Source organism: Falco peregrinus, chromosome 3 (genome assembly GCF_023634155.1).
Source record: "Falco peregrinus isolate bFalPer1 chromosome 3, bFalPer1.pri, whole genome shotgun sequence".
Taxonomy (NCBI): domain Eukaryota; kingdom Metazoa; phylum Chordata; class Aves; order Falconiformes; family Falconidae; genus Falco; species Falco peregrinus.
Genome location: NC_073723.1, coordinates 112,676,785 through 112,687,998, shown reverse-complemented (window position 1 = coordinate 112,687,998; position 11,214 = coordinate 112,676,785). Strand labels below are relative to the sequence as shown.

At 47.0% G+C, this 11,214-nt stretch overlaps 1 protein-coding gene across 3 annotated transcripts; it reads left to right on the top strand.

Annotated features, from left to right (window-relative positions):
* The first annotated feature begins 919 nt into the window (after positions 1–919).
* Positions 920–10,776, top strand: AGTRAP (angiotensin II receptor associated protein). 3 transcript variants are annotated; one of them, XM_055799182.1, is made up of 5 exons: positions 920–1,010; positions 5,823–5,857; positions 6,085–6,196; positions 6,810–7,008; positions 9,170–10,776. In XM_055799182.1, the coding sequence occupies exons 1-5, from the start codon at positions 984–986 to the stop codon at positions 9,274–9,276; spliced, it is 480 nt and encodes a 159-aa protein (XP_055655157.1). In that variant the 5' UTR covers positions 920–983; the 3' UTR covers positions 9,277–10,776. The 3 variants fall into 3 exon arrangements, with proteins under 3 accessions (XP_055655157.1, XP_055655158.1, XP_055655159.1); XM_055799183.1 differs by having other exon boundaries at positions 956–1,010; positions 5,823–5,886; XM_055799184.1 differs by lacking the exons at positions 920–1,010; positions 5,823–5,857 and adding an exon at positions 5,883–5,989.
* The last annotated feature ends 438 nt before the right edge of the window (positions 10,777–11,214 follow it).

Sequence of the window (11,214 nt, the reverse complement as noted above, 5' to 3'; positions counted from 1 at the left end):
GAATAAATGATGTCAAGAAAGCAACTGACCCAGTAAAACACTGTAGTCTCACACTGCAGACAAGTAGAGGATACATTGGGCAAGCAAGGGAGGGTTTGTCAGGTGTCATCCTGACTTCTTGATTCTGTTAGTTAATTTGCCGTACTTGGGGAGAAGACTGCTATCGTCAGCTGGGCAGGAAATGATAAGTTACAGCAGCACTGTGCGGGGTCAGGTTGATCACTTATCAACTTCCCTAGCTTGAAAATGGGACAAGCTTTCTTTCAGAATGAGAAATGAAGAACTCATGATTTGTACCAGGCTTTTAAGCAAAAAGTTCAGTCATCTAGCTGTAGGGAAAAATCTAGGGCCAAAGGAAGCAACCAAGTACTTGCCAGCCATTCTAGCTACATGGCTGGAGACTCCAGTGCTCAGCCCCAACGACTGACCTCAGCTTGGCTTGGTTATGGCATGACACAGCTGAGCACAGCAAACACCTTGCTTTTTACCGAGAGTCTCTTTGTCACTCCTCGCATTTTTGTCACTGGTGTGTCCACAAAAGCTCTCTCTTCCCCCACCAAAGCCGCTAAGTCCTGTACACGCATTAGCCCTCCCGGACACCGAGTGCAGCCACAGGGTAACTCAGCCCTTCCCTCAGCTGCACGATGGGTGTGAGCAGCTGGGAGAAACGTTCGGCTGCACGTTTGGAGGCAGCAGCCTGCTCCAGACACACCGTTCCCCTCGTGGGGCCCGTCCGTGTCGGCAACGGGCGCGGTGCGACGCACGGCGGCCCTGGGGCTCCCAGCCCAAGCGGCCCCGAGCTCCGGCCGCCTGCCCCGCCGCGCCCCCGCTGCCGCGGCCCTGGGCACGGGCCGGGGCAGGGACCCCGCCGCCCACCCCCCTGCCGGCGCGGGGCCGGGCGGTGCCCCGGCTCCTCCCTCCCCTGGGCGGCCCGTGGCGGCGGCGGGGCCCGGCCCGGCCCCACGTGAGGCGGCCCCGCCGCCATGGAGCTGCCCGCCGTCAGCCTGAAGGTAGGGGCCGCGGGGCCGGGCCGCTCCCGCCTTCCCCCGGCCAGGAGGGGCCACCGGCTGCCCCGCGGCCGCCCGCCTGCTCGGGCTCGGAGGCGGCAGCCGCCGGCGGCGGGGCCGGGGCTCCGCCGGGAGCGGCGGAGGGGCTGCGGGGGCTCGGCCGGCGGCCCGCGGGGACGGCAGCCCTCCTCCCCGGCCTGGCCTGGCCTCCCGTGCCGGCGGGGCCAAGCCGTGTTCACCGCAGGGACGAACGGTGCCAAAGCTCCTGGTCCCCCGGGCGGGCGGCGGCTCCCGGCGCTCGCTTACCGCAGGGTCGCGGCTGGGGCGGCCGGAGGCTGGGCTGGGGGCCCCGGGGCTCCTCGCTCAGCCGGCCCGAGCGGGCCCGGGCAGGCACGGGGCGAGCCCCGAGCGGGCAGGGCTGGGCTTCTCGGGACGGGTGTCCCAGGAAGGCGGTCGCGCTTACCGTGGGGTTATCGCCTACACACCGAAACTGCTCCGGTCGGGGGCGGGGGGGGGCGAGCGGCATTTGAGGGACACCGGAAAATTTTCGTGAGCGTCTGGTAACCAGAGAAATGGCAAATAAGGGACTTAGCATAACACAGTTATGTTATGCTTTTCACTTTGGGAAGCAGCATATCCTTGCAGACAAGCTGGAGGACATTAAAATAACTTTTTTGCTTTTGATATTTGGTATTAAAGACTTAGCTGATACAGACAGGTGAAATTTTCCTCTTTTATTTTTCTCCTATTATATTCTCAGAACTCTGAGCTTTCTAGATAGGGGTGCCTTTTTCCAGCTTTGCTATGCTGCCTATCTTGCTTGGTGCGGCAAGTGTTAGGCGCTTTCTTTGATTAAAACTTTGCCTGGAGAATGAGAGCATCACTGATCACCTCAGTTTTCTTCTGCTGTTGATTCATAAAGCTGTGAGCAGTGGCCTTGGAGCAGGCTGCCTACAGGTTGGGTGGGAGGATACTATCATCTTGGCTACTTTTACGAATTCAGCTTTGCACAGGCAGGCTTTCATGTGGCTGTGCTAAATAAAAGCTTGGCCTTCATGTAATCATGACTTGCCCCTCTTGCTAGTTCACCAAGAAAAGCAACTTCCCTTGTCAGAGACAAGTAAGCAAATGGGTTTTTCAAGGCCTGGCATGTGGATTATATCGTATTCTGGAAACTAGCTGATACTTAGTTCTGATGAGCTTGAACTACTGTGTTATTCCCAGGCCACTAGGAAGATAAAAAGATCTTGCCATCTGCTTTGTTTTTTATCTTGGTTTGATTTTTCTTTTGTTCCCTTGTGCTAAAACAGTAGTGAAAAATGACATTTAATTAAAAAGTTTACTAACATGAAATACATGTTCTGCCACGGGAGATGGAGATAGGGGAGCTGAAAAACACAGGCTTCTTGAACAAATGAGTCACTGTGACAACACAACTAAAATACTGCCTTTCTTCTCTGGTTCCAGACAACCATTCCCAAATCTTTTACTAGATGAGAGTGAGTTTGTCCTGGGCAAACTGTTTTCAGGATTTAGAAATGCCCTGTTGTCGAGTCTGCTGGTACTGCTGTGGGGCTGAAGAGCTGGGGAATGGGTAGTTAATAATTGTACCTGCATCTTTGTACTGTTCCCGAGTTAGGGCCTGCTTCCCTGAAGCCTATTGCAAAGGTGAGAAAGATTCTTATTCAGAAGGGGACTGGAAGTAACGCACAGTACTGCTATTCATTGGCGTGATCTGTTTACAGTTTCTGTGAGATTAGAAAGATGAGCCTCGTGATAGAAGTAGCTCCAAGAAAAAACTGCATGACTGAGCTGTATTTGTGCCAGAACATAGCAATGTCTTAGCCTTGAGGTCTCTCTTTAAGCTACTTGCAGAGCTATAAAATTAATGTAGCAGGCTTTGCCCTAGAGCGGATGAGGAACATGCTCATGAAACAGCATTTACTGGCTCAGCTCTAATAGTAATGCTCAGCAAAGCATGTGGGAAGCATCATAGCCATATTTTTACAGCGAATGCTTGACACCTATGATTATTGTAATAACTATGCAGAGCCTCGATATACAGAGTTTGAGTTTGATCGAGCCTGGACACAATGCCCTACAATCCACCTGCCTGAAAATGTACGTTTTGTGCTTGGGCACTTTTAAATGCTAGGTCATAGAATCATAGAATAATTCAGACTAAAAGAGACCTCTGTATGTCATCTAGCCCAACCTCCTGCTCAAAGCAAAGCTGACTTCAAAGTTAGATCAAATAGCTCAACTCAAAATTCAGCTGACTTAAAAATCTGTGAGGATAGAGCCATGACAACCCCACTGGATAGCTTGTTCCCCTGCCTAACCACTCTCATTATCACTCTGTTACAATAATAAGGAGCATCCTTACAGGTAGCTCACTCACAGGTGACTACTCACATCTGTATTTCAGGTAGTATATCCTCAGGTGAATATGTCACTCACAGAGTAGATGAACTTGCTCTCTCTCAAAAAAAAAAAAAAAGTAAGTAAAATAAGAAGTTAGATACTATAAGAAAATAATTGTAATTTGGAACCAGCTAATTTTTAACTTGGTCAAAATTCAACCTTGTGCTATGTTCTGTTTTGAAGTGTGTTTAAAGGAGTGAGTTCCTATTCCAAAGCATTTCCCACCTGACTAGAGAAAGGCACTTTTTATGCTTGGCAATTAGTTCCATCACATGCTGGGATTTGCAGAGGAGCTAGGAATTCCCCTTAGGTCTCTGCAGTCTCCAATGGGATGCTTTTAATCACATGGTCATCCTTTTGCCCCGAAGGGATGGGGACAAAGGTCCCACCTTTCTTATTTTCTGCTCTCAGCACTAGCTCAAGTCCTAGGAGTATTGCACTAGTGACCAGGAAGGGAACACACCTTGTTTTTATTTCAGCGGTCCCGCATACTGTCAGCCCTACTTTACCTGACTTTATGCCGATGGCTGAGCAGTTTTCTTAATTTAATAAATGCAATATTGATCTAGACAGCTTTAAAAAAAAAACAAACAAGCTACCCTGCCTAATTATGTTAACTGGTGAGCCTTGAGGGGTCTTGTGGGTATGTAGCATGCAATTAAATACTACCTAATTAAGAATTTCCCTGATGTTGTCCTAGTCTCTTGAGTAAATGCTATTTGCATGTCTCCATTCTTATCCAAGAACATCTTGTATTTTACTGATTAGCAGTTTCTGCCTGGTCTCTGTGGTACAGTTTGGGAGAAGGGAAAGCAGGGGGTGGGGGTGAAGCATTTTGTAGGCTTTCATGAACAATTAAAAAAAATCATTAATAAAAATCTGTTTAAACCGTGTTTGAAGTTACAGCAAAGTCTAGGCTACTCAGTGAATGCTCAGCAGATGCACTAGGGTACTGCAGTGAAGCAAGAGCTCTGTCTTATCATGAGACATCTACATTGTGGTATCTTGGCAGAGCAGTATGAGACACTGCTCACACTCCTAGTACGAGCAGATGTGTCACTCCTGTTGATTTCCTGGCTGTGCTTCACTCATGTCACAACTTCATAGAGGAACTAGTTTTGTATTAAATTACAGCATGGATAGATGTTTCAAGTCAATGAATACAGCAGGATGTCAGTAGATCTTAATTATTTAATTTTTTTTAGTGTCTTAATGCTCCTATCTGCATACAGCTTTCCTGTGTCCACTAAGTAATTTAGCATTTTGCTAGTCACTCTTCCCACCCACCCTTTTTTTGTGGGGGGTGGGGAGCAGGACAGAGTATGTGGCAGGAGTGCTTCAGGGGAATTTTGGTGGTGTGTAGTCATAGCTTCCCGTGGATCCTCTGATATGTCCAGGCTTCAGCCTTTATGAGGCTGCTAGTAGAGCCTGTCTTCCATGTTGTTCTCTTCACAAATGTTTAAAAAGTGAATGAGTGATCTCCCTTTGTTGTGATTGGCCAGAAGGCTCAAAAACAAGTGAGTGCATGGATATAGGTACAGAAAAAGACTGAAGTTGTATATTCTGTTCCTATTTGCTGTCTTAACAAACATGTAGAGTATGTCTCCATGGTTACAGAAATGTCAGGTGCTGGTGAAGAGAATCTTTGTGTCACTCATTACAGTAAGATGCTTCCTTCTTGCTTTGTGTCCCCTTGAGCACAAGGATCATAACCATTAAGAACATTTGCAAAGTACGGAATCTGTGACAGCATTATTTTATTGCTACTTAGGGCACTGCCAGCATTTGGGCCCTGGTGGCTTCACTGGGAGTGAAAAGAGCTGTGTACTATGGCAGGATTGGGTTCTCAGATTCCTAGAAGATGCCTCCACGTCTGTTAATATTGCAGTGAGGTTGAACCACTGCTCTGAACAGACTGGAAGGAGGTAAAAGGAGGATTTACTGAGGACTGCAGTGAAATTTCTGGGAGCTGCAGGCATGACTTTCCATGGACGACTTGGTGATGGGATGGCAGATTGGTCATGTATAAACTGTGCTAGCATAGTGTGAATCAGATTGCTCGGCTTTCTGTACAAACTCTTCTGGAGTTCCAAAATCAATAACCCATTTAGAAAAGACTAAGTGGGCCCTGAATCAACTGTCAACAGAGATGACAACAACAATGAATGACTACAGTGTAGCACCACAGGAAATACTCAGCAACAGAAGCAAAGAAAAATGGTTTTGTGTCTTCACTGTCCCAGTTGCTATGCCAGCTTTCTGCACTGGTTCATGGGTCCAGGGTACTCTTCCAACCGTCCCTCTGAAACAAGATGGTGCATTTCACATTGATCCTTCCAGAGTTCTCCCAACTCGCTGACCTGTCTTCCTCTCTGTTTTTTTTTTTCATAGGCCATCATTCTGGTACACTGGCTGCTCACAGTGTGGTGAGTGATTGGTGACTGGCCTGGCCTGGGTGAGAAAAGGGTATTCTTTGATACGAGGAAATGGGATGTTCTCAGGGAATCAGCACTCCCTGTTTGTGCCTGTCTGTGTGCAAGAAGACCCTAAATCTAAGAGTGAGATGTTTGTATGGGAACAGTGATGAATGCAAACAAACTGTTGCAGGCTTACTGTGAATGTGGGCTGGATATTTTTTTGTCTTGTTTGGCAGGGGATGCATGAATTACATGTTTCCAGCCTCCTATGCCTGGGGAAATTTCAGTGTCCTTGCGGTGGGGATCTGGGCCATTGTGCAGCGAGATTCCCTTGATGCCATCGTGATGGTGAGTGTGAGAGTATTTGCCTCCACCAGGCTGCTCAGGGAGAGGGTGGAGAGCAGAGACAGCTCCCTTGACTCAGTGATGATTTTCAGCTGTTCCCAATAAACAGTGAGCAAGTTGTATTCCCTGTTTGCATTGTTTTGTGTTTTTTTCTTTTTTTTTAAGAGAGCATATAAATCTATAGGCATTGTAAACCATGGTGAGAAGCTTTCGCTATCACTTATTTTCATTCTCAGAGGTGAGGCATGCTTGATTCTTACTTTTTTTTGACCTGCTGTTGTGACTTGTAATTCCAGAAGAGGACTCAGAGCATTTAATATGCTTGAGTTGGAGGGGCTTTATAAAACCCTTCTCTGAACATTAAAGAGATTGGCAAGCAAAAATAAACAATCCTGGAGTGTATCACAAGGTGTCTGACAGATGTGAAGAAAATGCATGAAATACAGGATCATTTGTCTAGGAATCTGTCTACCTGGGGCAGTGTCGGGGGTTAGCAATGTTTGATACTGGGGCAGAGGCATGATTGTGTGAACACAAATCTCTCAGGAAATTGACTATGTAACTGTTACTCCTAGTGGTTAGTCGGTACTCAGTCGATGTCCTGTTCTGTTTCCAGTTCCTGACTGGCCTGCTGCTCACGGTCCTCACAGACATCATTCACATCTCTGTCTTCTACCCTCCAAACAACCATCTCACTGATGCGAAGCGTTTCAGTATAGGCATGGCCATCTTCAGCCTCCTCCTCAAACCTGTGTCCTGCTGTTTGGTGTATCGAATGTATCGGGAGCGTGGAGGAGAGTACACCTTTAACATAGGTAGGATGCTTGCTCCCACGTCAGCGTGGGCCACCTGCTCTGGTGTTGGGGAGACCACCTTGCACTTTGGACCCTTCAGCCTAAGCTCTGCGCATCTGGGTTCTGCCTCCCTTTCCAGGGAGGGTGCTGCTTTCTCTCTTGCTTATGTCTTTTCTCCCATTTTGTGGTTCTGGTGTGTCTTAGGCCTTAAACTTATGTTCTTCCTCTCTTCCCTTGCAGACCTGGAGTCCTTGTCTGACAGCCATTTTGCCCACAATGGTATTGTGAGAGAGACTGCAGTCTCTCTTAGTATAACTGAGAGGCTTTTCCTCTCTTCCTCCTCCTGCGTTTGTGTGTGCTTGTTGGAAGCCTTTGGGTATCCTTCTCTCTTTGCCAACCCTTTCTTCTCCTTCTAGAGGGAGGTGGGCAGCATCCCCACTAGCTAGATTATGCAGGAGAGGGAAAGAAGCTGGATTTCTAACTCCATGCTTTCTGTGGGCCTCCCATGTCCTAGCTACCTTGATTGCTTTGGACATCCATTTCCTTACCCGGAAAATGGGACTGATGTTTACCTCATGGGACTTTGCCTGGAGGCGCTCATTTTTGTTCTGGTTGTGGTAGCCTTGCTGGAGAGAAGGGGCCGTGGCTGGATCTTCAGGGTCTTAGTCACTTTTGCCAAGCATGCCTGGTGCTAGTTCATGCTGGAGAAGCTGCCAGGGACTGTTTGCTGTGTGTGAGTTCACGCTGGCAAACCCACCAGCCTGGCACAGTTATCTTCTTGCCTTCCTAAGAAGGCTGTGAAGGGTAATGGATGGTATAACTGCATTACAGTGTTTAAAAGCTGTCACTTGCACTGCTTGGATGCTAGCAAAGAAGATAACGCTTCCTGTGAAAAAAGGCAGATACCTGAAGAGGAGGAGAGGCTGAGAGGCCATGGAAGGAAACCATGGCTTGGGCTGCTATGTGCTGTGTGCATCTCTGCTAGTGGAATGTGCATGTCTTCTCCATCAGTGCTTGTGCAAATGCCTGACAGATCAGTCTTAACTGGGTCAGGATGTCTGTGAGTTAAATGCAGTGCCTTGCCATAGTTGTGCCAATTTTTATTAGCTGCTCACTGTGCTTGTAAGTGGAATTTGACATTTGTATCCCATGGAAAGTGTAGGTATCGTTGTGGAGTTCATCCCCTTGCTTGGAGTTTGGGAGCACTCCCTTTCAACCACACTATCCCAACACAGGCATGATACTGTCTGAGAGTGTCCTCTTAGGCACAGGTTGGAATTCAGACACTTTGTAGTTGCATATCCTCTCCTGAACTGTCTTTCTCACAAGATTTTCAGTACAAACTGTGCTGCCGTTGTGTTGAATGTGGTTGACAAATTTCCTTGCTCATTTTTCTGCCCTGGCATTATCCTTCTGAACCTAAATGTTGCATTTTTCCTGGTCTTCTCTGTCTCATTTTCTTTCCCCATAAAACGCCTTTTTGGTAGCATCTTTGCTGCTTGGACCAAGCCTCTCATATGATTTGGTGCCCACCTTTGATTCAGATTGCTTTCTAGCCATGGCAGACGCCTGGCCTGTAGATGCAGAGGTGTCCATGCACATTCCCTGCCTGTCTCTTCTTTCCCTGATCATCCCCTGGACAGTAACACAGTTTAGTACCAGTCTTGTACCACAGGCAAATTGTTCAATTGGGAGCACTGCTGGATTCAAATCAAGTGCCGTGGTGTGGCACACTTGAGGCATAGCTGCGTTGTTGGGAAGAGTGGTTCATGGATGAATCATGCTCTTGCACCTATGCTGTCAGCTAGCCATGGTTTTGTCTGTTCATTTTTCCACTACATCTCATAAATTTGATCTTGCTGAAATATGCTAAATATGCTATTACAGGAGCCTGTTATGCTGCTATGTAGTATTGTGGGTCTTGCTCTCACACAGCCATGTGGCTACTAAGAGAGCAGTTCTCAGGGAATGAAGAGGCATGTTCAAATGCATCTGTTATTTTGCCTTTGTTGGAAGGGTGAGTTTTCTTACCTCCTGCCTGTGTAGTGAGGATCACAAAACACAGGTACTGGAGAGCTGGTAGAGCAGCTAATGTGGTATGGTCGGAGCTGTTGTTTCTTTTAGAGGATTCAGTTCTTGCGCTTTTGTTTTTTCCCCAATCTTCTTTTCCGTCTCCATTCAGGTGTCACCTGTGCAGGCCAGGATCGCAGCACCTATGAGCCAATTGATCAGCAGGATGCCCCTCCACAGTGGCCTGACTCAAGCAAGACAGCTCAGCAGCCGTACTGAGGCCCCCTCTGCAACAGGGAATGGATGCTTCCCTTGCCCAGTCTAGCCTTCTGCTCTTCCCATGTCTGTTCTACGGAGCAAGACCTGCTACAGAGCAAACAGAAGAGGATCTGACTTTTCATTTCTTTTGCCTCCCTGAAGGATAGGCAGATGGGTTGCTGCAGTAAGTTCAGAAGATCTCAAGAGATGTCATGTTAAACACTGTGACTCTGTAATCCCCGCACTCTCCTCCCTCCCGCTCTGTATACGTGAGTGGATGCACCTTCTGCAGTCTTCCAAGCCTTGTGTCATGCATCCTCTCTATTGCAAGGAAACCACTCAAAATATTCTCAGACAAGCTATCTTTGAAAGGCTTATGGACTGCCCTTAAACAATGGTTTAGCCTGCTTTTATGCAGATATATTTCCAGGAAACATCTGGGAGTTCCTGTGTGCTGTTTTTGATGGTGTTATTTAACTAAGATTTATGACTGTAACTCTCTATGCTAGCTGTAGTGGTTTGCACAAAGCTGGGGTTGGTATAAAGATGCTCTTACTGGGCCAGGGAGCTGCTTGTGCTCCCAGTATCTAGTCTTGGGTTTTATTCACTGATGTTTTTATGCAAGTTGAATGTCCTTCGGGACACTTAAAATGGCTGAGGGATGTAGGTTATAGATATCCTGTGCCTTGAAATGTCCTTTTGCCTTCAGCTGAAACGTTCTTAACTATCTTAACAGAACTTGAAATACTACATTTTTCTAAGAAAAAAATATAAAAGGAACACAGTTTTTCTGTGTTAGAAAAACTTCTACTGGTCACCTGTCTTATTTGAAAATGTAGGTATTCCTGAGGGTTTGGGACTGGCAGGCAGTCTGGGAGAGTTGTTATGGGGGAAGGTCTACATCTAAGCTTTACTCAGACAAGTAGAGCGTGCTGCTTGTAAATATGTGGGTGGGAAGGTGAGCTAGTAAAACGAAGATTGAGGAAAGGAAAAGATGGGTTTATTTACACCGCAGTGGTGATCTCCATGAGGTGTGACAAACTATAAAGTCTAATCTTACGCACAGTAAATCTGCCCTGCTGTGGCTTTCAGGTAAAATTAAAAAAAAAAAAAGAAATTTAAACAAGATTCTTCTTCAGAAGTAAAAGAGTATGACAGCTTTGGCAGAATGGAAATACTAGTGCTAGAAAGAACTGTGTTTTTCTGAAGGAGTTTAATTTTCAAAGTTTACATCTGTTATTCTACAATTGCATTTTTCTTGACAAGACCTGCTGCTGCATTGATTCTGCAGTGACCAAGAGCCCTGTTAACTTTGCTCTAACCTCTAGAACCATGCCATTTGTATTTTTAAAACCAAGCAGTTTTCTCCCAAGTCTGATCACTTTAAACACAAACTTGATGCTTCCCCCACTGTGCTGCACAAGCACTACAGTGACCTGCTGCTGTACCTGGACTATCATCATTTATGCTTGGACCAAACACATGGTAAATGCCATACAAGTGCAACAGTCTGGTTTGCTTTCCTGAGGTGAGTGTTGTGCATTCATTTTGCAGGCTGCCATGCAATAGAGCACAGGAATAGGAATCAGTCTGCTCTCATGGTCAGATGGGGAGGAAGGAAGAATAGGTAGGCAGAAATTTCTGGAGCCTGTGGAGTTGCAGAGCAGGCCTTTGTATTCATGGTTTTTTCAGCTCTTCAGAACCGTACAGTGACACTATAGATCCCCGAATAATGCATTTAAATGCTCAGGTTTTTCCTTCTCTAGACCTGTGAAGCACAGGCTGAACAGCTGTTTAAAATTTAATGCTTTTTGGGTATTTGCACAATTGTATCTAGTGAGGCCTTTCTGGTCGCTCTCCATTACGAAATGCCCACCTAGCTGACTTGCTGTGAGCTTTTCTAAGGAGAATTCAGCACCTGGGAGCTCAGGGGAGCAGAGCAAGGCCAGGGCTGGCATT